The 26,295-nt window shown below is 42.3% G+C and overlaps 1 protein-coding gene and 1 long non-coding RNA gene across 2 annotated transcripts; both read left to right on the forward strand.

Annotated features, from left to right (window-relative positions):
• The first annotated feature begins 5,472 nt into the window (after positions 1-5,472).
• On the forward strand, positions 5,473-13,587 carry tmem275a (transmembrane protein 275a). Its single transcript, XM_086076344.1, has 2 exons — positions 5,473-5,864; positions 9,569-13,587. The coding sequence occupies exon 2, from the start codon at positions 9,663-9,665 to the stop codon at positions 10,287-10,289; it is 627 nt and encodes a 208-aa protein (XP_085932470.1). The 5' UTR covers positions 5,473-5,864; positions 9,569-9,662; the 3' UTR covers positions 10,290-13,587.
• Positions 13,588-16,110: 2,523 nt separating this feature from the next.
• On the forward strand, positions 16,111-25,926 carry LOC147181145 (uncharacterized). Its single transcript, XR_015095596.1, has 3 exons — positions 16,111-16,260; positions 24,812-24,831; positions 25,436-25,926. It is a non-coding gene; the product is annotated as an uncharacterized LOC147181145 (long non-coding RNA).
• Positions 25,927-26,295: the final 369 nt, after the last annotated feature.

Genomic DNA, 26,295 nt, shown 5'->3' on the forward strand with positions numbered 1-26,295 from the left:
CGCAGATATGTTGGCTAATGGTACATTTAACAACAAACAAGGGTTGAACATTTTCTTTGCTTAAAGTCAATGTAGTTCGCACAGGCGGGGCCGGACGCGTGCGGCGGGACGAGGTGCGGCGCACTTAAAATCGACACATTCACATATTCACTAACATTTAAAAATAAACAAATACATTTGTTCGCACCAGCTCATCAGCTTCGGGAACGGACTGCAATGTCACACACAGCGTCCTGTGCAGGTGTGTCGCCACCCGGAGATAGCGCTAAGTGATTCCGTGTTTAAAACTCTCTTGATAGCAAATGTGCTAGCATTAGCTAAAGTATTTAGCACGGCCACCGGGATGCCGGTGAAAAAAGGGGAAGCGTTCGAAGGGCTCTTATAAAAATCAAAAAAATCAAAAGGGAAGGTGCTGCGGGAGAAAGAGTTGCTCACCTGTACTGCAATACGCGGCAGTTGTGTCTTTTTTCAACCCGCTTAAATGTTGCACACCAAGCGACGGCCCTCTCCTCCGGTGTGCACAATGACCCCGTGAGCTGCTGGGACCGACCGGTGCAAACTCACATGATGAAAAGCCAGCGAGAAGAAAAGGCGGACACTCACCCCCGCGTTCGCTGTTTAATTCGAACAGACGCTCGCTTGCAGCGTTTTTTTTTCTTCTTTGCCACAACATCCTATTTTGGCCATATTCTTCCGGCTTTAATTTTATTTCGGTGGCCGAATACTCGGTGCATCACTAATACACACACACACTGTACCCCATTCAAAAGTTTCATTTGCACATCCAGCTATGAACGATGATATCAAAAAAGAGCAATGGTTCTTTTTCATAATGATGTCACTTTTGTATAACGTTATATGAAAGTCTGCTAAAAAGAAAAAAAAGAAAAGACATCTGTGACATCTTCCATTTGTCGTTCACAAAAAAACACACACCATGTAACAGTATAACGGCATATGATGGCAATGCTGGGGGATAAAGATTTCTGTTCACAACATGACTTGAGAGTCACCAGGGCTTTCCGTCTTAAAATCCTGTGAATGCTTCATTTGTCGTTCTGCCTACATTTCAATATGGCATATGAAGATGGGTGATTCAAAAGCAGGCGGCAGCTTGACAAGATATTGACTGTGCCAATCTTAATGATGTGTTTTTTTTTGGGGGCTTCATGCGTTATGACACCGTCCGACACGCAAGCTGACTAATGAGCTTGAACAGAGTGTTCTTGGCAGAATCTTTTCACTCCTTCACTACTTTCATGACATTTTGAACAGATGCAAGCTTCACAGCAACCCCCCCCCCCCCCCCCCCGCACACTTCCCCCCAGCCCCCTTTCCAAGGACCTGCCAGGGTTTAGTGCCAGCTTGCGCCGCTCATAAGGAGGAATCAATAAGTGTTAAATCGGAGGCAAGTGCCACTGAGAGGACCACAGGCCCGAACGCTTCTGCTATTACGTTCCGGTTCGACTCGATTGGCAACAGAACACACTTTTTGGTACACACTTTTAATGCCTTTGAGTGTGTCACACAAGCACCAGTTGCACTCTGAATGGAGAGAATAGCAGATGGATGCAGAACTTGAATGCTGAATGTATTCCCAAATTGACATTCCATCTGCACACAGTATGTCATTTGACTGCATCGTCTGCGGGGTAAACGTTCATCCGTCCATCTTCTGTACTGCTAATCCTCATTAGGGTTGTCGAGTCTTCAACGTGGGGGAATGGAACTCTACCACAGACTGACATTTGAACCCACCTGTGCCACTGTGCTGCCCCAATTTCGAAAAACGGACCACCTCTCGGGTTGTGCGCGAGATTAAATTGAGTTTGTGTTCCACTCGCAACAACAAAATCATTCCTTAAATTAATATTTTACTGGGAGCCAATTTCACTCAAGTGTATTTTTTAATGGCCCAAACATGTCTGTGAGTTATGAAACTTCGTTGAGCTGATAATAACAGAAGGATAATTAACAAATCACAGCCTTTATACCGCAGCATAACAACCAGCACAATAGCGTTTTTGTTGCCTGCCCGACCCAATTAGAGGAGAATGGGGACTTTTTTCTAACAGGTGCAATGAATGATCTCGTTGGATGTTGTCACCATGGTAACCCCGGATTGAGACCACACGTTTGTGAAGAGCCACATCTGATACACGCCATTATTTAAACATACATATTGGCGTGTTTACGAAGAAGTCGTATTTCGATGAGCATTAAGTCATATAGAGTAAAAATGAGCTTTAGAGGCTAGGTTGGCTTTAGACCCTTCAAGATAAAAAGAAGAAGAAGAAGAAGAAGAAGAAGAAGAAGCTAGGCAAGAAGAAGATTTGATTTAGAAAAAATGACATTTATTTACCGCTCTTATTTACATTATTTTCATCACACAGCTCGGCAAGAGCAATTAAATAAATAGATAAAAAAAATAAAATGCTTTTACATCAGTCCACATCTCACAAAAACTATCCAAATCTCCTGCTCTCTTGTAAAAACTAAAATCAATAAAGTGTCTGGACTTTATCAACTTTTTGCATAGAACCGTGGGATCGACTTCTACCCCATCGTCAACTTTCCTTTTACGGGACAACCACACGCCCATCTTGGCCTGGCTCAAAACAAAGTTTAAAACCCGGCTTTCTCTCTTGATCTGGCCCTTGTGGTTGAAACCATAAATAAAAGCGTGCTTGTGAAAAGCAGTTCATCACCTATAACTCTCCTCCATGGAGTGTCCAAGCGTCGGTTAAGTTTATTTTTATGTAAGGTTTTAACCATTGTTCGGTAGAATTGTTTTCCGGGCGCGGCTCCCAAAGAAACTGCTGGATTGTTCTCCAGCAGGGGGCCGCCGCAGTCACCCAAGTCTGGGAGCAGCCCCATGTGGGGGAAGCCGTCCTCTGGGTTCGGAGTTAGGGAACCACTGCCGTACAGACTGAGGAGGGAGCGCTCATGTCCAGCCAGTCTTCCTTTCCAGTGGTTCAGCAGCTGTTTAACGACCCTCAAGGAATGTATCCCCAGAATGGAGGCCAGCGGAGCGGGGTCCTCGAGACTGGGACCGGTCAGCTCCACCACCTTGCCAAGCGTTGCGACCCCTGCAGCTTGAAGGGTCTTGGACAGAGTCGGTCCCTTCCCCCCAGCTAGGGTAGTCCAGCAGGGTTCACTGCAGGACAGGTTCTTGCATGAGCCAGTACAGTGAGTCGGCCTGCTCCGCCCGCTGTTTTCTCAGGAAGTTCCAGACTTTGAAAGCACTCTGGTAGAAACCAGGAAAGAGAAGCTGTGCTCGTGCGAGACAAGTCCATTAAAAACAAACTGAAATCCAGCCCACATAAACCTAAACGCTGCAGGGTGCATCGGGCTAATGGTCTCCACAGAACATCCTTGGGGCCAGTCAGGAGCCTTTGTATAAACTGGAGTCTGAAAGCAGCGCCCATGCTGGCCAAATGCACCAAGCCCTGCCCCCCCCCCCCCTTCTTCTTTAGGGAGGAAAAGGATGCTCTGTGGAACCCAGTGCCTCCTGAAATCAATTAAAATGCGTTGAGAGAGGCTGGAGGGTCCAAGACCATTAGTTTGTGCCACAAAGAAGACGAGACTAAGTTGTTGACGATGAGGGTTCTGCCCCTGTAAGACATTTTTGGCAGCAACCATTTCCACCGTTTTAACCTCCCCCTCACCGTCTCCAACACATTATCCCAGTTTTTCTTTTTGTAGGTCTCATCCCCCAAAAAGATGCCCAGATATTTAAAACCCCGCAATTTTCCATTCCAGTTCGCCCGGCAATTTGAGCTTGGTCTTCATCCTGTCTCCCCCCATGAGAGCCTCGCTCTTCCCCCAGTTCACTCGCGAAGACGAAATAATACCAAACTCTGTCACAACTTTTTTTTGAAAGTATCAATGTCCTCTTGTGACTTAGTTAAAACTACGACATCATCGGCATAGGCAGACAGACATATAACACTGGGGGATGTACACACCGTCTAAATTTTCCCTTAACTTGTGGAGCAGAGGCTCTATGGACAAAGAATAAAGCATCCCCGAGAGAGAGCAGCCCTGCCTCACCCCCCTCCGGACGTCGAAGGGGGCACTCAGACCACCATTTATTTTAAGAACACTCTCAATGTCAAGAAGAAGAAGAAGAAGCTAGGCAAGAAGAAGAAGAACAAATAGAAGAAGCTAGGCTAGCTCTCCGGTTAGCTTATCTGCTAACTATATCACGGTTGCAAACGGTTGTGATTTTTACTGTGATCAATTGACTTAAGCTAGGATGGTTGTTCAGGGTGATATTTTAGAGAGACAATCACAGCTCAGCTTCAGAAAAAAAGATAGGCTGTGATTGGTCGTTGCCTGAGCCCTGAGTAACTGTGATGTCATCTTCAATCGACGGCAAGTGGCAAAATGGCCGCCACCTAAGATGGATAAAACGGCTGGATTTTCATGCTTAACTCATATTCCACAAATGTAATCTTTAGACTTGTGAGGTCACATATAACATATTACTGTATTTTCAAGAAATGTTTACGGTTGACTTCCCCTTTAAACTTTAATGTCAAGTAGGGTTGTGGTTTTATTTTTACATTTACAGTAAATGAATCATGACATTTTATTGATGTAAGTTTCATAAACCTATCCTGAATTGAACTCTGGCCCCGCGTTAAATTAAGATTCCTAGAACAGTGCCTCTCGATTTCCTGACGCTGATTAAAACAAATTAAGCCCAGTAGTTCCATTTCTCTGCAGCTCATCTCATCACATCGTGTTCTCATTCCACAATTAAGAAACCATTACGGTTATTATATGAAGAGGATGTCAGTACATGATGCAAGATATTTACATGGCCTGGTTCATGTTTGACGCGCACATCACAGATGTATTGTGTGCAGAAGCCAGCGTGCAAACAAAAAGAGTGACTGACATCCATTGTGCGCACCCAATTGATATCCGGGACATCACAGGCAGATTAGGGAGACGTCATGGAAAACGGCATGATGGGGATCGTTGCCGCCTGACATAAATGGCAGCATGCTGAGCAGCTGATCAACACCTGGTTGTCCTGCTAGTGTACTGGAGTGGGTTGTGCTCTATAACAATGCTCTATATATGTGTGTAATGTAACTTTGTTCACCTATCTATGCCAGACAAATAAATCATCTTCTTTGGCTCACTTTTTGTGACATGGATGGCAACAGATTGTCAGGTGTACGTGTACAACTTCCGGCATCTCCTGTCGCTGCCACCGGAAGTGCCTCGGCAACTTACTAACATTTTAGGTGACTGTTCAAAGGTAGCCCAAATGTGTTAAAAATGTGAAAAAAAAAAGAAAGAAACACAAGTATAAACATTATGCACAATTCTCTTATCAGCACTCAAAACGTCATTCTAAAGCAGGTGTCCCTAATGTTGTGGTCGGCGGGTGAATGCGCGTTCAATTTCCGGGTACGTTCCTCTTTAACAAAAAAGAAAGATAGGAAAAAAAACACGTCATTGCACACGCACTTCCACACATCCAGAGGTTGACAGAAGGAGGGAATATGTTGCACATGCTCCACATTTTCAGGAGCCCTTCCCTTTTTTTTTCTGAGGTTGAGCTGAGCCACATTCGCGCGGCGCTCGAGTGATCGGTTCGGATGTGGCGCATCACTAGCCGGTCACCGCTCGCCTCGTAGCCGCGTGTCATGACTTGCGCCCAACCGGACCGCACAGTTGCAGGCAAAGAGCAGCATTCGGAACCAACATCGCAAAATCCGATGTGCGAACCTTCACCCATACAATTATCCTTTAAATTGATTGATTTATTCAAACCGGGTGACTGCATTGGGAAGGAGGGGGGAAAAAAACATCGCTGAAGAATGGAGCGTCATTGGACATAAAAGGTAAGCAGATGTTGGCTCTGATGCTCACACCTATGCAGCGACAAAAAAAAAAAGGTTTCAATGTGACAGATTTTTATACTTTATGCAGCGTGCTTCTCGTAAGGGCTGCATAAGGAAAATGTTGACTATAATGACTAATCCACTAATGAGGGCAGGGATGAGAGTACAGTACAGAGGAAAGAGCAGGGGTGTTTTTTTCCCCTGCGTCTAATGTTGCTTGTCCATAACAACCGACGAATTTAGGCTAAATTCAAACGCACTGCAGAAGTTTTCAATGTTTTCATAAATCAGCACATCATTAGTTTGTGACCACCTCCAGTATCCTAGTACATACAAGTTGTTTCAGCAAAACTGCCAGGATAAATATTCAAAAAAATATTCAAAATATAAAGCAAGTGGTCAGCAGTCCTGACTCCTGACACATAGAGACAAATCATTTAAACCCATGTGTGATTTGGCTTTCATTTTACCTAGCATTATGTTTTTTGGACTCCTGCCGCCAAGGTAGCCATAAAGAGAAAATAATAATTTATGCTTACTTCAAGATTGGACCTGGTGTCCTGGTATGAACCTTTTTGCTCTGAGATATGTTATCATCACGTGACTATATATTAAATAGTGTGAAAATTACATGAAAATCACAAATACAGTTGACCAAAATAACTTGGTTTATCTTGATATTGCTAAAAGAAACAAAATGTGTCACAGCAAACCATCTCTTATTGGTCACAAGAACGTAAACGGGAGGAAGATTTGCTGAACGGACTTGTTAGTGAATAAAGTAACACAAATAAACACAAAATGGAACAAAACTGTTGACTTGAACAAAAGCTACATACAAAATGTAACCCTTAAGCGAAATGTCTAATCTCTTCGTCTATATTTCACCCATCGCAGCTGCATCTGTAATGTAGCTCCCACAATGAAATTATGCAAGACGTAATACAATTAAGAGCCAGAGACAGAGCCGTTTCCTCACATGGACACCAAATACAGAACCAATGGATTTCCTTCCCCCGTCCCTTCCCCCTCCCCTGTCCGCCTTCCTCCCCTGGGCCAGGGGCTCCATCCGTGGCCCGGGTCTCGGGGCTCCGGGGGCCGGGTGGGTGGGGTGGGTTTGGTGGGGGTGGGTGGGTTTGGTGGGGGTGGGTGGGTCCCTGGGTGGGTGGGTCCCTTGGTGTTGTGCCCACCCCGCTCCGGTGGACCTCCTGGCACCTCGGGCGGGCCCCAGTACCGGGCTGGGGTGGGTGGGGGTTTGGTGGGTGGGTGTGCCTCCTGACCCCGCCCAGTTGGGGGGGGGGGCCCCCGCTGGTCGCTCCTCTTAACTCACTGCACTAGTTTTGCACAATACACTTTGTTTATAGACATATAGGGCACATAACACACTTTGGGGGCTTGGGGTAGGGTGGAGACACCGTCTTCGCCATACAACTCCCCTCCAACCACACAACTGGGGGGTGGGGGGGCATCGGTTGGGACAGACCGCAGTATAGAGCAGTGCTGCGATCCCCTGTCCGTGTCCCCGCAGCGCCCCCCCCCCCCCCCCCATTTATTTTTTATTTATTTTAATGCACCACGTACACTCACTAACGTGACTGGGAGGCAGGTGGATCGGAGCGTGGGGATATCATTTCCCTCTGCTCCGGCTCACCTGCTCCCGGCTGTGGACCGGTGGGGTGCCTGGCGGGCCTGCAGTGCCCCGTCCTGCTGCGTTGGGTTGGGGGCGCGGGCCGTGTTGGGGTGGGGGGCACTCCTGCTCCTGGGTTTGCTCTCTGGCCGGTGGCCCCTGCGGGGCCCGGGGGTTGTCCCTTGGCGCTGCCGTGGCCTGGGGGGCCCTGAGGTGTTGCGCTTGCTCTGTCCTGGCGGGGGTCGACGGCTCCCCTCTTTGGTGGAGATTTTCATGCATGCCAGATCCACCACACCAGCATCTATCGAAACTCAGACACAATCTGCTTCTTCCTCTGGTCGTTGAATCGGTGGAGGCTGGTGTCTGTGGATCTCACTCGGCTTCGTCTGTCCTTCCTTCCTTTCCTCAGTCTCTCCTTTGGTCTCTTGAGGTCTCCCTGATTTGTTGGAATTGAGATGTTTCTGGGGTTGGTGAAGGACTCTGGTTGGTGGCCCGGTGGGTGGTGTCTGGTCGGTGCTGGATTTCACTTTCCTTTCTTTTCTTTGGTCCTTCCTCGGGTCTCCTGACGGCCTCACGGCTCTGGCTGGGTTCTGAAGTGTTTGGTTTAGGTGAACGGTATGGGATTTTTAAATAGGTTTTAGGTAATGAATACACACTCACACGCACGCACGCACGCACATGCACATACTCACCCACATACAAAATACAAATTAATTTAAAAACATTTTTTAAAAAGAGAGTAATGAAGATGACATGTCAAATCGGTAAAATTACCGAATGAACAATACTGAGCTCTCCAGAAGAAGAAGAAAAGAAAAAAAAAAGAATCAATGGCTACAATACGAAATGGTAATACTAACCTTTTCAAATGTTATGAAGCTGCGTCACATAATACAAAATGTATGAGTCAGTGACAGAGTCATTTACTCTCAGAGACGCAAAATTTAATATAGCTACACAAAATGTGTCAGAAAGGTTCCAGGACTGGTGTCACAAATGTGTGTAAAAAGGCTTTTAAGGGGAAGTCAACCCAAAAAATACGTTCTATGTGCCTTCACTAGTCTAAACACAGCATTCTGATTAATGCCGTGTTTGTGTGGAATATGAATTAAGCAGCAAAAATCCACCCATTTTTATCCATCTCAGGCGGCGGCCATTTTACCACTTGTTGTCAAGTGAAAATGACATCAGAGTTGCTAAGGGCTCAGGTAGCGACCAATCACAGCTCACCTGTTTTCTGAGCTTGGGCATGTGACATTTGCAAAGTGATCCGTGATTGGTTGTTACCTGAGCCTTGAGCAATGCAACTGTGTGGTGTCTCATCAGCATCTTGATATGGCACACCTGTGAGGTGGGATGGTTTACCTCGGCAAAGGAGAAGTGCTCACTATCACAGATTTACACTGGTTTGTGAATGACATTTGCGAGAAATGATAATATTGTGTATGTGGAAGAAGTTTTACATCTTTGAGTTTATCTCGTAAAAAATGGGAGCAATAACAAAAGTGTTGCGTTTATAATTTTGTTGAGTATATATTCTTTTACAGCACATTTGTGTAAGAAGTGCACTATATGCAGTAAATCAGGGGTGTCAAACTCATTTTGATTCAGGGGCCACTTTCACCCAGTATGTCCGTGGCCTAACAACCTATAAATCACGACAGTTCCAAATATTAACTTCTTTTTAATTTTTTTTTGCTGCAAATAATTACACGTACATTCCGAATATATTCTCATTATGTTATTGCAGAGTAATCTGAAATTGCTTAACAAAAATGTGCGGAAATTGTTTGCATCAAATCTTCAGTAACGGCCACATTTCTGAATGCCATTTAAGTGGTTGTCATCAGTGCGCCCTCCAATGGACAGAATTCGCAACAACAGTTAATTTAGGTGAGAAGCTGCTGTTTGTGTTCTGTCATCACGGGCCAGATTGGACCCCTTTACAGGCTGGTTCTGGCCCGCAGGCCATATGTTTGACACCCCTACCTTGCCTTGTCACAGATTATTGGTCAACTGTTTAACCCTTCACACGACACAATATCTGACTTTCGTCACGTTTTGTCATTTACGCAAGGTGTTACCTCACCGTGAATCGGATTGATTTGTAAAAGAGCACAATGGCGAAGACATTGGCGTGAAGAACCGAGCGGGAGGCCAAAGGTGACGCCATGGTCATCACTGACAGAAACGCCGGCAGCTCTGCCTCCAAGAAGGAGCCACCCAAGGACAAAAAGCGGCGAGCATCGCGTCCTCACGGCCTGCCCTCTCCGGCCCTGTGCTGCGCCTGCGGCTTGTGCATCATGCTGGCCGGACTCAACATCACCTTGGTGGGAGTGTTCGCCTTCCGGACCCTCGTGCCTTCTGCCAACCCGTCCATCGTCATCGGACCCATACTGTTGCTCGTAGCCGTCTCCTTTTTCGGGGCCTGTTGCGTGTGCAGCCGCCTTCCTCCTCCTCACAGCTCGCACGGCGCCAAGACGGGCATGAACCTGATCGGGAACGGCGGGCTGGCAGGGGGCGCGGCGTTCGAGATCGAGACCAGCGAGCATACTCTGCAGGACACGACGGCCGTGCAGCTCAGCCCCACGTCCTCGCCCGCGTCGTCGCGGGGATCGAGCCCTGCAAAAGAGGCTCCCGATACGTCCCTGCCTGGCACCTGCAAGCTTTTCACCATGGAGAACGAGGGTTCAATCGGCGCGGTGTACTCGGCGTCCGCTGCCTCGGGAGGAGAGGTGAGGCTCAACCTGCCAAGAGAAGAAGCGGCCACCTCCACAGAGTTCCAGCAGTGTACATAACTTTCATTTCATTCCTCTTATTTATGTATGTATGTATTTATTTATTTATTTAAAAGGAAATACACCAACAAAACATTCATTTGGTTCGGCTAATTGTGTGTTATTCGGATTCTTTATTATTCTCCTCACTTTTGATTTTTACGCTGTTCCAAAAATTCACACCAACCCGCCTTATATTTTTCCTCATTCCTCTAATGTAGTTTTTGCACAATTTAACGTAAAATATAAAATTGTTTCCATTTTTCAATGGGACGGTTCAATTTTCCATTCCCTTACTTACAACTTATTAGCGTTCCCATGGGTTTGAGAGAGCTGCAGCGTTGGGAAACTGCATTGTCCAATAACCAGGAGGTCGTGGGTTCGAATCCCACCTCCGACCGTACGTTGCAGATGTATCCATGGCCTTTCCGCTGAGTGATGTACGTGTTTACCAACTGACTCTCATATCGACAAGTGCATTATGATTTCACTTAAATGGTTAAACGCATGTATTCCCATTCAGCTTCAACAATAGCTTTGAATTATACCACATTGTTCAATTTGTATACACGCAGCGTGCCATGACTTTTAACAAGTCAGTTAGCTTCGTGGTCAAGCACATGGCTTGCGCCGCGGCGAATGCGGTTCAAATTCTGGGTGGAGTGGGTTTCAGTCCAACTTCAATTTCGCAATTAATCACTGTCTAATTGTTTAGCATCCATTATATTAAATGTCATTTCACATTATTAACTCATTCACTGCCATTGACGCCTATAAACGTCGAAAATTAATTTGAACTATTTCTATTAGTTTAAATTTTTCCCCCCACTTTTGTTAACGAGAGCATGAAAACCTAGACATTTTGTTTTTAATAATCTTTTTTTTTTTTTTAAGTGATTATTAAAAATTAGGGGCGTCAGGCGATAATTTTTTTTTATTGTAATTAATCGCATGACTTCAATAGTTAACTCACAATTAATCACACATTTTATATCTGTTCTGCCCCTAATTTTTAATACTCTTTTCTTAAAAAAAAAAAAAAGATTTTTAAAGACAAAATGTCTAGGTTTTCATACTCTTGTTAACAAAAGTGGGGAAAAAATGTTAAACGAATACAAATAGTTCAACTGAATTCTTGATGTCTGTAGCCGTCAATGGCAGTGAATGAGTTACGTTTTTTTAAATTATTATTATTATTTCAGATTTTCAATGACAAAATCCATTCATTCAACTTGGCATCGTGCAAATTCAACGGAAGTGCCCAGATACTTTAAAGTTCTCAATCGTGCAGTGCACATGCCTCATGTGTTATAAATCTGTGTTCGAATCCCCTAATTGGAGCAGATTTTAGTCTATTTTCAATTTTATTTAATCATTGTCCAATTATTTAATATTCGTTATATTCAATGTCATTTCACATTATTATTATTATAATAAAGCATTCCACTTGCTTTCAAATATGAGCATTCAGTCTGTTAGCGTTGAACCACTTCACAATATTCTGAAACTCATTCTCGGATACTTGCAGTACGTAGTTTATAGTTTTTCCAGCATAAAATAATGCAAACACGAGACATTTAAACAATTTAGAAACACTTAAAATGTTGTTCGCATAAAGAAGGAAAAGTAGTGGCTCCGGGATTGATCCTTGACTTACCCCTCTTTAACCTTCTTAAGAGCTTACTGAGTGTTACTTTGTCTTTACAGACCTAACGATTTTTTAAATTTGGAGAGAAAAAACAATGTCAGAGAACCAGCATGGCAGAGAGAAAATCAGCCAGTGTGCATAAACTGCTCTTACTGTGTTTGGCGACGCAGCATGTGTCCGCTCGCGCCACTCGTGTCCAGCGCAACACAAGCTCAGGTTACAAAACACAGTGACGTCATGGATTGTGCCGACGTATATATTCCCAATCGGGGTCTGCGGACCTCTGTTTCGTGTTTTGTCGGAAAGGAGTGTTCAACTGCCACCGCGTGTCTGTGTTGTCGCAAATGTCAAAGATTGGAAGCCAAAGGTTAGGAGCGACCTTGTCGATGTGAATTAGCAGTGCCATTTGCCATTTTGAATACCATGTAAAAGGATTGGTATTCACAGAAATGTATTGATGTTGCCATCTTTTGATCATATCCATGCTATAAAACTGTGTCTACTGCATTTTCATTCCTTTAAAAAGATGGAATGATAACTGGCCTTAATACTGACTGCATTCATTTTTAGGGCAGATTTTTGACTTTGGACTTTTTGGAGTTAAACCTCAGCTTCTTGACACAAGTGAGCCAAACGACGTGGGACGTCTTGTTGTCACACTTGACTGCCCAAAGACTTGGAAGTCTTGTGAAAGCGACGTTGCCTTAGATTGAGCTATAAGGATCCAATTAAAGAGGGCTATTTTACAGCAAAAGGACACGCTCACGTTGTTTCCGGAAGTCTTTGTTGGGATGCCATGAATTTTGCTTTACTATCAAAAGGGGGAAAAATGCACGGTCAAAATGTCATGCTCATGTGATGTAAATAAAGTATCCAAGCATCATTCTCTTTTGATTGTCACAAAATAGGATCATTTGATTGTGCAGGTGTACCTAATGAAGTGTCCAGTGGGTGCATATGGAGTCGCAGCCTTGTACATACCAGCATTCCCCGTTTAACTCATTCACTGCCATTGACGGCTATAGACGTTAAAAATTCATTTGAACTATTTCTATTAGTTTAGCATTTTGTTCTACTTTTGTTAACAAGAGTATGAAAACCTAGATTTTGTATTGTATTAGAACAGATGTAAAATTTGTGACTAGATTTTTTTTATTGTACATTTAGAACAGATACAATTTTTTTTTGATTAATTGTGAGTTAACTAGTGAAGTCAAGCGATTAATTACCATTAAACATTTTAATAATAATAATAATAATAATAATCTTTAAGTCGCGTCGGGCGCTTAAATTTTTTAATTGCAATTAATCGCGTGACTTCAATATTTAACTCATGATTAATCACACATTTTATATCTGCTCTTAATGTAAAAACAAATCTAGGTTTTCGTACTCTTGTTAACAAAAGTGGAAAAAAATGTTAAACTAGTAGAAATTGTTCAAATGAATTTTTGACGTCTATAGCCGTCAATGGCAGTGAATGAACCACTATTTGTGATTCGAGTTAAAAGCTCCTGCCGATAGCTAATGTTCTTGCATGTTCACTCTTATGGAAAAATGCAAGCAGCCTGTTTGTGATCTGTATTTGCTGTGATATACAGTACAGTAGTGCTGTAGTGCTCAATTTTTGGAAATCCTAATAACAAGCTCATGTATGTATAAATGGTTATATGTTTGCAAATAAAAATGCTCTTTGAGTAAAAAAAATGAGGTACTTGTACATTTCCTTCATGTGTTTTGCTAAAATCTCTTCCAAAATTGCAGTAGTCTTCAGTGTACTTCACGTTTTAATGAAGTTGAGCTATTGCTAGCATTTTTTGTTCATGAACACCAAACGGAACAAATTGAACTAGTATTTTTAGATGATGGGTGGATGGGTAGTAGTAGACAGTTTAGAGCAGGGCTCTACAAACTGGGGCCATTTGATGCACATTTTTTATTGGCCCACGGCATATTCAAACATCGTCGTCATCAAACATCAGAAGGTTGTGAGAAAAACTTAAAACGTTGAAAAAGATCACACTTTTTTTTGTTAAATGTGTATTCTGGGGAAAAAAATGTATGTTACAAGTCACACTGTTTGATTTAAATTATGGATAAAATGAACATTTGTCACATGATTTTAAATAGTAAAAAAAAAATCACAAATGTAATCATCCTACATTTTAAAAGATGAATGATGCATATAAGCTATATATATATATATATATATATATATATATATATATATATATATATATATATATATATATATATATATATATATATATATGCAATAAAAATAGATTACAAATTGTTACAGTAAATGTTACAAAACCTCACACTATTTTAAAATGTGGGTGGATAAAACAAAAAGCTTCATGCTTCTTTTTTTTCTTTTTTTCTTTTCTTTTTTTTTACTTTCAAATTGAATGTGACAAGTAATTGGTTATTTTATTTTTTTATGGTAGCCTACCAAAAATCACATACTTTTGGGGGGGGGGGGGTTTGAATACATCCTGAATGTTACAAGATTGCACTATTTATTTATTTTTATTGTGAAAATTTGTTACTTTTGTTTTCTTATTAAAAATTAACAAGATAAATTACAGTGTTTTGTGTGTTTTAATGTGTGAGGAGGCAGGTAAGGCAGAAGCATACATACAGTATCAATCAAATTTGCGCTTGATTAATTTTCTGTAAAATAAAATATTTGTCTTAATCTGTCCCAAAATCAGTTTTGTAAATGACGACCTTTCCCGTTGGCCATCTGGTTGTATTCATCTCTACCACTAGTGGGCGGCAGAGCTGCGTCTTTGACACTCAAATATGGCTGTTATTTTAGGTCAGGCCTGTAGATGTCAGCAGACAATAAACATTATCATGGTGGGAACGTCAGTTTGCTGACAAATTGCCTTTTTGTCAACACAAAATACATCTCACACCGATTATGTGACGCAAGGGAATAATACAAATGTGCTTTATTTCCTTTCAAATATTGCAGATAGCACCAGCTGTGTGTTTTGTGTTGGCTATTTCGGTTTCATGGGCATCAATTCTCGATTTGGGCCTCCCTATCTGTACATGTTGTCCCCGTGCTCGTGTGAGTGTTCCGGGTGCACTTCTAGAGCATGCATATTAAGTTTAGTAAGCAGGACACTACATTGTCTTGGGTTGTCCATAGGTATGAATATGTTAAAGATTAATTTACTACGGAGTACCAATACTGGTATCAGTACAAGTCTGACAATGTCTTTCAAGGTATTGGGTACTTGTGAAGGCTGTCAATATCAGCCAACGATACTTTGTGCATATAAGTGGTATCGGAAATTGCTGCTTAAAAATAAAAATAAAAACATAATACAAAGAGTTGGATGAAGCAGATGGACGCTTGAGGCTTCCAACTAGCTTAGCAAGGTTGGAAAACTCAGCCAAGACAATGAGCCTGTCACATACCAGTGGCATATAATTGGATTTTTTGTGGTTAAGCATCAGAGGAACAATGGCGATAAAAAAAAAAAAAACATGATTCCTGCTGAGTCCCATTAGGCTGCTGTCAAATGTGCACTTCATCGCCCTACATATTGAACCGGATAGCCTTGGCTTGGCTGAGCCATAAATGCTCGAAAAAGGATTTTAAATCAACTTTAGTTAGCTGGAAAAAAACGGGGGAAAAAGTGAAAAAAATACTACCTGTCACTAATCTTTGTAGATAGAAAACAAAGGGGAAAAAATGACATAGCCATAGTGTCGGTGTCCAGTTCATAAAAGTGTTTATTGGCTCTAGTAACGAGCTCAACATGACATATGCCGTAACTGTGGTAGTAAATATTGACACTTTTATTTTCTTCTTACATAATCCCTATTACAAGCCGACAGATATTCTGTGAACAGCTCAGATCTGATATACCTGCTCCATATTTGTCACGACAAACCACTGCACTCACACCTGCGCAATCGTGCGAGCCCCCCACCCCTCACCCCCCTCCCCCAAACGCTCCCAAAACAACCACCACCGCCATCCGCTCCCAACCGGATCCTCAGTTCGTGTGGTGCCATAGCCGCACTGTTCCTGTGTGTGTGAGAACACGCGATGGGCGGAGGGATGGGGAGTGTAATCAAGCTGAAAAGATTAGGGGAAGACGAGTGGCTGAGGGTCTTTATGAGAACAGACACTGGTTATATAAGCCTAACCCAGTTCACTCCGCTTCTGCAGCCAGACTGGGAGGGCGGGTGGAAGGAGCTGATGAGTCTTTGTGATGGGACTGAAATGAAGCAGGCCTGAATGCACTGTCGGATTCAAATCAAACAAAAGGTGTCGTGTTGCATTGCATGATGAAAGCGCACGTTGCGTGCTTGATACCGGTGAGTGTATCTTCAAGATTGTGGACATTTCTTGACCCCAAAATACTCTTCAGAGGACATTGTAGGACCAATTTCACAAACGAAACCTTTGAGAAGATATATTTAACCCTTTACGGTTCATTTTGTGGGCCAATAATATCCTAAAAAATAATTGTCGATATCAAGGATGGGCAACTTATTTGCTGGAGGGGGCCACAATTTGTAATCAGTGCTACTGGGGGGTTCACAGGGGACCGCGCACTTCCTCAAAATATGTATGACAACAATGCCACTTTAAACAAAATGTATGCATATTTGCAAAATACATGCTTGTATGTTTTATTTACATTTTGCATTTTTCTATGCATGTATAACAATGAAGGGTTTGGAAGAACAAATTAGACACATAAAGCCCCCCCCCCCCCCAGTGCAAAGTCTTGCATAAGAATTATTATTCAACGATGGCACAAAACTGCTGAACAGCAAACTGTCATTTAAGTGCAATAATTTGTATATATTTTTTATTTTATTTTATTTTTTATTTTGGCAAGAATGATCAACTCACTAAGAATTGTAATATTGTAGAGGTGCTATGTATGATTAAAAAAAATTAGACTCATGTTGGAGTATAGGGTGGTATAAGACCTGGTAAATGCAACTAAGACATCTGCCATCTAGTGGTGAATTGTGATATTACAACTTCAAACTACAGTCGATCCCTGCATATTCACAGCTAGGCATGCGTGGATTTGCATATTCGCAGATTTAAAAAAAATTATAGAATAAAAATAATACATCAAGACTTTTTTCACAATTTTTTCGGGGTTGAGGAGGGAGGGAGGGGCTTTTTTTGCAATATTTTTCCCCCCATTTTCATGGAGGCCTATTGAATGTTTGTCAGCGGTTTTGTTTTCATTTTTGTTTTGTTTTTTAAAGATTTTTGGGCGTTTGTAGAAAATAACAATTTGAAAAATACATATATATTTCCCCCCCCCCCTTATTTTTATTTTTTAAAGGTGTATTGTGCAGTTTAAAAAGGTAATATTACAGCTTTTTCTACATCATGCATGCTCCACCAATGCCCAGATGAGTACGAAGAGCCCTGACTGTGTTACTCTGACTGCACCTATCAGCTTTTATCTTCCCTTTATAGCAGAGTGTGCGGACCCCTGCAAAGACCATTGCAAAGATCCTTGAAATCAATTAAGGGACCACTGCAGACCGCCAGTTGCCCATCCCTGGTCTACATCACATTAGAAACTATAGCTTTTTTTCATAATGTATGCAACATCTGTTGGACATTCATAAAATGTTCAATGTTTTAGAGAAAATGTTTGTTTTTACTGTTTCGAGATACACTTGACCAACAAGTCAGTTTTGGGACTGTTTCAAATTCCCCCATGAACATCGTCCTCACTGTACATGACAGTTTCAAAATTCCAGTCAAATTTGACCCAGAAAAGACTCAGTGTACACAAACTTTGTAGCAAATCAAAACATTTTTATTTAGTGTTTATTCTCCCAACACGTTTATTCAACCTCGATTAATGTTTGTTTTATTTTGGGCCTTCAGTTATTTCAGCAACCCCATATTTGAGAATTGAAGTGGCACACATGAGATCCACTCGCAATGCTTTAATAGCGCGATGCACGGATCAATGACCGTTGACAAGCATTTATCAAATCAATGCTTTCCACGGACAGCTGTGCACGCGCCTCCCCAGCCTGACTCGATGCCGTTGACCCGTTCTTTGAATGTTATCTTGTATGATATTTGTCTATAGCCTGTGGTTTGTTTATCCAATCGACACAGACCCAAAAATAGAAGCTATATTTAAAGCGCTGTTATTTTTGTGACATGGGGTCATTGAAGTAAAAGTTGTGTAACTTTTGTGGAGTGAAAACGTGTGCATCGTGTACTGTACATTGTGACACACGTTACAGAACAAAACGAGCCCCCTCCTGAATAGTGTATTGGGCCCTCCTGGTGGTAACGGCTTGGTAAACAACATGTCATGCCAGTAATCGCCAGCAGAGGGTTCTGCTTTCTCACAGTAGCCCCCGTGACAGAATGAGAAACTCATCTCTGCAGACTGCTTCAGACTGGTTTCTCTGCTCCACATCGAGGTGGTCATATGCGTATTCAGCATATGAATGATGTCAAGCTTTGTTTTATTGCGTGGCACAGGAAGCAGCTTAAGCAGTCAATCGAACTCAAATAGGCCACTTAGTGAACCTTGGTCCTTTTATGCTCTGCACTGGTGGTCTGTCATGCCATGTGAGTCGTTTTTGTTTGAGAATGCAACATTTTATACTTTGCAATGCATCGTCTAGTTTAACTTGGGAGTCCAAAAACTGATATGTAGTACCTTTTGTTATTGTTGTTTTTTAAAAGCACATTCCAAAATACAACCTGACTAGTTTTTGTCACGGTCTATGTTTTGTTGTTGTTTAGATTGTATTTAATTTTGTTTCATGTTTGTGTCTTGTCTTACTCGTTTCTACCTGTTCTCGTCAGCCATGCTCTTTGTGTTGACTCGCTCCCTCAGCCATTGTCTTGTCCAGGTGTTCCTTGTGGTCTCGTCAGGTTTTTTTTTAAATTCTTTACTTACTTTTGATTATTATTATTTTTATTATTCCACATGCCATAATAAGTTCTTCATTGAGATTACTCCTGCTCCCGACTTCCTTGCTCTTGGATCCTTCACACTCCACCATGCAAATGTTGCCAGTTTTCTACAATTTTTTTTTTAAAAATAAATAAATAAATAAAATAACAGGAGCCAAACTCTAACCCAAACCTCCCCAGCCCCCCCCCCCTTTACTTTTATCCCTAACCCATAGTATAAGTCACAAAATAGTTTGGGAAAATGGTGTAAAAATACAATCAAAAGTAATGGTTAAATCGTAATCCCATGAGTTTGGAGCGGCATGGCTCAGGTGGTTGTCGAAGAGTGTTAAAGCGCTTAGAGTACCTAAGGTAGAAAAGCAGTATATAAGAGAAAGTCCATTTACCATACCACAGTAAAACCATTGATACATGTCCAGTCACAGATGCCTTCATTTTGCCACATCCAATATGGCTGTCATGTCAGCATTCAAGACAGGGGCTATGCGTCGGCATGATAATCAGGATATATATATATATTAGGGATGCACCGAAATGAAAATGGTTGGCCGAAAACCGAAACGGGGGGAAAAAACTATGCCAATTTTTACTATCATTGCATTTATTATAATTAATTTAAATTATAATATTATTATAAAAGATTTATTTAGCACTGGCATTTTAACCAAGCACAATATAAAATTGAAATGGGCCCACACCGCAGACATGTTGGCTAATGTTACATTAAACACCAAACGAGGGTTGAGCATTTTCTGGCGGTGCGATTGCAACTTTATAGTCAATGTAGTTCACGCAGGCGGGGCCGGACGCGTGCGGCGGGACAAGGTGCGGCGCACTTAAAATCGACCCATTCACATATTCACCAACGTTTAAAAATAAACATACATTTGTTCGCACCAGCTAATCGTCTTCGGGAACAAACTGCAAAGTCACACACAGCGTCCTGTGCAGGTGTGTCGCCACCCGGAGATAGCGCTAAGTGATTCCGTGTTTAAAACGCTCTTGATAGCAAAAGTGCTAGCATTAGCTAAAGTATTAGCACGGCCGACGGGATGCCGGTGAAAAAGTGGAAGCGTTTGAGGGGCTTTTATTATTTTTTTTAAAAAGGGAAGGCGCTGCAGGAGAAAGAGTGGCTCACCTGTACTGCAATACACGGCAGTTCTGTCTTTTTTCGACCCACTTAAATGTTGTACGACGCCCCTCTCCTCCGGTGTGCGCAATGACCCTGGGAGCTGCTGCGACCGACCGGTGCAAACTCACACGGTGAAAAGCCAGCGAGAAGCGAGGGGACACTCACCCCCGCGTTCGCTGTTTAATTCAAACAGATGCTTGCTTGCAGTGGTTTTTTGCTTGCGTCACCACAACCTAGTTTATATTATATTTCATATTCTTTCGGCTTTAATTTTATTTTGGTCGAATGTCGAAAATGGCAAAAATAGCCATTTTCGGCCGAAAATTTTCGGTGGCCAAATATTCGGTGCATCACTAATATATATATATATATATATATATATATATATGAGACTTACTTATGACTTTCAGAGATGTAACTTATATGCCCAACACTGCGTTAATAACAGCTGCTTTTGCTACTGTTAAGTGAGCTGTGCAGCTAACATGCATTGAAGGGAGAAAGTATCTCTTGACTGATTAAGACATTTGCTCATGTCGCCCTGAAAAGTCCTTCCTCATGAACGTATAGACCACCTGTACAAAAGAGGAAGTATCGAGCTGCCGACCAGCTCAGTGTTTTGTCAGTCTGACGGTTTACCATGGCAGCGGCTACCAGCATTAGCATCCATTGCCTTTATGGACGCCTTTTTTCAGGAATCCCTTAGAAACAAAAAAAAAAAAAAAGAGTGACACTCTACATTTTAATGACTTTCCCACAGTGGCTCGCCAATGCTGCAGCGAGCTTTTAAAATGCCGAGACGCCATGAGAGTCCCCGCTGCTCCACAGAAGACAGGAAAGACTGCAAGCACTCTCTGTCCACTCTGCCAGGCCAACCAACAGGAGAGGAAAAGAGAAGAGGTTGGATAATCAGGTCTTTATGTGGCGTGGGGCCGACAGTGGGGGTGGTGGTGATGGTGGTGGTGGGGGGACAGCCTGGTTATTGTCCGCTTTGCCCTTTTCTCCCTCATGCTGGTTTGATTGTTCCTGTGCACCCAACACATTGTGACACCCCCACAAAAAACAAATGATGTTAATGCATCGACTTCCCCCAATGGCCACGTGAGCTTGTACACTTTGCAACGTCTTCTCTCAAAGTTTGTCCGGAGAACATTAACATAGAAATGTTCTTGAGATGGTCTTAACACAATCCATATGACAGCTCCACAACTTCTAAGATAAACGTTGGCCTCAAAGCCGGTTATGTAACTCAAGGGAAGCTTTTGTTCACCGCCGTTAATCACCAGGGACTTAATGTAAATAGATCAACATTTACAACACAACAAAAGGTAGACATGTTCTTTGCATTTTGCATTTGCTTGTTGACAGGCTTGGGGAGTAACGGAATGCATGTACCGCCGTTACGTAATCGGCTTGCAATTTTTTTAAACAGTATTCCATTACAGTTACGGGAGAGAACATTTAATCAGATTACATGTACATTTAGCTTCATGTCGGGGAGGGGGGAACGAACGAACTGACTCGTCGTGTCCTCCACACGCGGGCAGTTTGAAAACGCTTCACGAACGGGAGGAGGAAATGGCGACCGGTATCAACTGGAACTTACTCGGAGCGAAAGTTTGAGCTGAGAGTCCAGCGGCATGCTACGCGCTGTAGCTTCTTGCTAGCTAGCCCGCTAGCCTACAACCATAATGTGAGTTACACCTTCCAAACAAATCTTCCTCTCACCAATTCACGATTTAAACATCATACACAACATATACACGGCTAAACTTGTGACTGGGATAAAATTTCATTTTGCAGTTTATGTCACGCATCGTCATCCTCGTTGGATCTATCTATCTATCTATCTATCTATCTATCTATCTATCTATCTATCTATCTATCTATCTATCTATCTATCTATCTATCTATCTATCTATCTATCAATAGCCTACATGCTTTTTAATTACACAAGGATTTTTGCAGGCAGGTCCCTATCACCCGCAAATAGCAGGAGCACATTGTATAGAATATATATTGTGGTGATATTTATTTTTATTTTGTCTTCATGAGCATACTCAATATTGGAGTAATCCAAAAGTAATCCAGTTACATTACTTTAATATTATGGTACTTGGATTACGTTACTAACTACATTTTTTAGCAAGTAACTTGTAACTGTAATGATTACCTTTTTAAAGTACCCCCCCCCCCCCATCCACCAAATCATATGTCATTTATATGGATTCATTACTCCAATATTTTCCCTATTTTTTTCATGATTGCTTCAAGCATTTCATTATCTGAGGCCTGCTATTCATTTTAACATCCTGTTACGCAAAAAATAAAATAAAAAAATTCTATTGCTGTTCTCTACCTTATCTGATTACAAGTGTTCCGTTGCTGTATCGGTGCATAGAGACTAATAGAAAGCAGAAAAGAAAAACTGGCATGAAACCGGAGACAAAGACTCTGAGCGTGAGAACAAAAATCTGAAGAAACAATCGCGTATTGTTCGAGTTTTGCAATCGAGTGGTCCAAATATATATTTTTCCAAAACATGATGCGGATGCAGTGTTCACAATGAAGTTGTAATATAACCCACTTGGCCGCAAGGAATCGTTGTTATGGTTGCCCTCAAGAGTCTGGTTGTGATGATGAGACCGCACAAATCTCCAATTGCACATTTGGTGCATACAGTACTTTGGTTTTAAAGTCACGGTTTGCATTTGTTACACTAAGGCCAGGGGCGGAAGGAGGAGGAGGTCTAGAGGAAGACCAAAGAGGAGGTTTATGGACGTAGTTAAAGAGGACATGAAGGTTGTTGGTGTGAGAGCAGAGGATGCAGAGGACAGGGTTGGATGGAGGCAACTGATTGGCTGTGGCGACCCCTGAAGGGAAAAGACCCTAAGGCCAGGGGGCGTAGCCAGAGATCCAATCAAATTGTGTTGGTACTGGATTGGATCTCTACTCTGCACTATGGCGTACCTGCTGTTGCGGTCAGTCAGTGCACATTGGATTGCAGGGCCCTGTACAACTGAATTTAGCAAGGGGAAATAAGATGTCGAGACTCAAGGAAACGGCTGTTTCCTCTACTTTCGCTGACTCGTTGCAGCTGACTCGTAAGGAACAAAACAACGCCGCGTCCCTTGTGTAAAACTTGCACAATGCTTGCTTCAAAGTCTGCACTGAGGAGATGTTTGAGGATGGAGCTTTTGTCACGTCATCATAGTAGAATCACACAGCAGGCAACTCGTTTTTAGCTGCCTGACTGTCGCTTTTAAATTGGGGGAAAAGTGACGCATCGAGTCGACGTTTGAATTTTAAAATCAAGTGTAATTTAGTGTCTGAAATGGGAGTCACAATCATTCACTGCCATTGACAGCAATAGACGTCAAAAATTAATTGGAACTATTTCTACTAGTTTCAATTTATTTATTATTATTTTTTTTTACCTTTTTGTTAACAAGAGTATGAAAGCCTAGAATTTTTTTTGGTACATTTAGAACAGATATTACATTTGTGATTAATCGTGAGTTAACTCGTGAAGTCATGCGATTAATTAGGATTACAAATTGTAATCGCCTGATGCCCCTAATTTTTTATAATCTTTTCTTTTTAAATTTTAATAATCTTTTTTTTTTAAGAAAAGATTATTAAAAATTAGGCGATTAGAATTTTTAAGCGTAATTAATCGCATGACTGCACTAGTTAACTCACAATTAATCACACATTTTACATCTGTTCTAATACGATAAAAAAAAAATAGGTATTCATACTCTTGTTAACAAAAGTGGGAAAATTGTTAAACTAATAGAAATAGTTCAAATTAATTTTTGACTTCTATAGCAGTCGATGGCAGTGAACGAGTTAAGGCCTTTTGTGAAAGAAAGAAAGGTCCGAGAGGCACCACGCAAAGACAACAGTGAACTAGTTCAATCTTGCTCATTTTTGGAAGAGCTGCCCTAACAGCCTACCAGGAAGTAAACAGGGAGGGCGAGGGAGGCTTTTCCTGTTGTTTTAGATGAGACGTCGACCACAATGCTGTCATTATTGCAAAAGGCCTTAGTTTGAATACTTTTTGTTTGAGTTGTTTTTTCATGGCTACAAACAGCAAGCTATTATGGAATTGAAATGATGCATGCAATAGAAGCCTTCATTCTACCTTGCATAGTGAATGGCGAAAAAAATGTCACTGCGGAAGTCTTTGCACATTTAAAGCCACCCACGCGCAAATTCCTCCTTTATCTGTGCCATCGTATGCAAAATACGTCACGTAGTTCCACCAGTCGGTGTCCGCAGTGCGATGTGCCAGGAGAGCTCGGCGTCGGCGGCGCTCATCGTGTGACGGGCCCATGGCACGCCGTGTGACCCGGCCAGCGTGACGGTGACATCAGCTTAATCAAGAAGCCATCAAGAGACACTCCATTCAAAACAGAACACAATCAAAAACTCCTGTCTTCTCAAACACCATTGATTCTTGGATGACAATGCTTATTGTGTGGCAGATATGAGAGACAAGCATTCACACTGGAGGTGTGCCCAAAAAAATCGATTCACATAACAATCGAGATTTTCATTTACTATAATTCAAACCCGATAAAAAATGTCCCAAAATTGATTGTATATATTTATTTTTTCATTTATACTGCATTGACCTTAATTTTGTGTGCCTTTATTGGGAGCACTGTTCATGCTGTCCAAAATTTGGCCACTTAGGGGCAGTGTGGTTCCACCCGTTCTGATACATTGTTAAGTTGTAGCCACATTAGAGAGTAGAAGAAGAAAAAGTCACATCAAGTTATGACAATAAAAGTTTTTTTTTGCAGCGGAGGAAGAGCATATGCCGGTGAGTAATGTTAAGATGATTCTTGGTACACATTTTTGAGCTTTTTTGTATAAATAGCTGTTCTTTTGAGTGATAAAAATGCCGCCAGTATCACACTAATTAGCATTAGTGGGTCAAAAGGGCTTTCCATTGTGTATTAGCCTTGAGCTAACTACGTTTGGGGAAACAAGCTAAACAACGTGGGTTTGCACTGTGTGTAATTCTCTTGGTTTTGTGTGTTTAGTTTTACAGTTAACCTCAACTGGAGGGTAATAAACGACTTGAAACCAGCAACATTGGACACTTTTTGAGGGATTGTTTGCTATCTGCTAAACTGTACTCAGTCTGCTCAGAATCATATCCCATTCTAATCGGATTCCTCCTCAAATCCAATTTTTAAGGCTGGCTGTCCACACTGTTTTTAGCAAGTGTCCATATCCGATCAGACTCTGTTTAGACTGGGCCACATTATTGACCCATCTGACAGATTGCTGTTGCACGGGTAGTGTTTGACAGTCATATTTTGGCAACATTTTTTTACCTTAATTTTACTGGTTCCTCACAAGTGCGTTAAGCCTTATTACATTCATAGGATAATGCCTTTTTTAAACATCTATATGTCTAGTTAGTAGCCCGGCCTGGACCAGGTTGAGTGGACGTGGGGAAAGGGGAGGCCGAAACGAGGGGGCGGCGAGCGTGGCGGAGGCCCCGCGGGGCGTGGCGGTCGAGCCTCTCGGTCGTCACCGCCGCCGGGAACCACCGGCACACACTCCGTCGCCACTGACCGACCGCCGGCCTCCCCAACCCGGGGCTCCGGTCCGCGGCAGGGCGGGGAGCTCCTGCGAGCCCCGCCATCCACGGCCGCCCGCTGGAGAGGCCATAGGCCGAGACTTTTGAAACCGTGCGGCCGCCATCTTGTGACTCCCAAGAAACGTACTGCACAAATCGCCAGTTTAAAGGCTGGGGACAAACATTTCACCTGTAAGTATGGTTGAAATGGAAAGAAATGTGTTATACATAGTGCCCAGGCGCTATTTTAAGTCTGTCTAATCTACTGTTTTTGTTTTAATAGGCAGCAAAAAAATTTAAATGTATTTTTTCAGTTATTTATTGTTGTTAAAAATAAACATTTTCTAAGAATGCTGATGTGTGTCATGTTTAGGTTCTGTTTTTACTTGTGTGTCTCCCTTGGTCTTGTCAAATGTAATCCTGCCCTTCCTCGTGTCAACCAATCAGTGCCCTCGGCCACTTGTGTCTTGCCCCAGGTGTGTCTTGTTGTGTCGTTAGTGTGTGTATTTAATCTCCTGTCTTCCCTCTGTCTACGTCGATTCATTGTCGTTTTCCTCCTGTCATGCTGCCAGTTTTTTTTTTTTTGCCTTGTTTTACCCATATTTTATTTAATTGCCGTTTGGAGTTCACTTTTGTTTTGAATAATTAAATTCCTTTTCTTTTTTTTTACATTACCTCTGCCCCCTTTCCCTGCTT

This window comes from Leptonotus elevatus, chromosome 1 (genome assembly GCF_054856555.1).
Source record: "Leptonotus elevatus isolate MCC_2025b chromosome 1, RoL_Lele_1.0, whole genome shotgun sequence".
Lineage (NCBI taxonomy): Eukaryota > Metazoa > Chordata > Actinopteri > Syngnathiformes > Syngnathidae > Leptonotus > Leptonotus elevatus.

Coding starts and splice junctions, on each gene's coding strand:
- tmem275a (XM_086076344.1), top strand. CDS start 9,663: ATGGTCATCACTGACAGAAACGCCGGCAGCTCTGCCTCCAAGAAGGAG.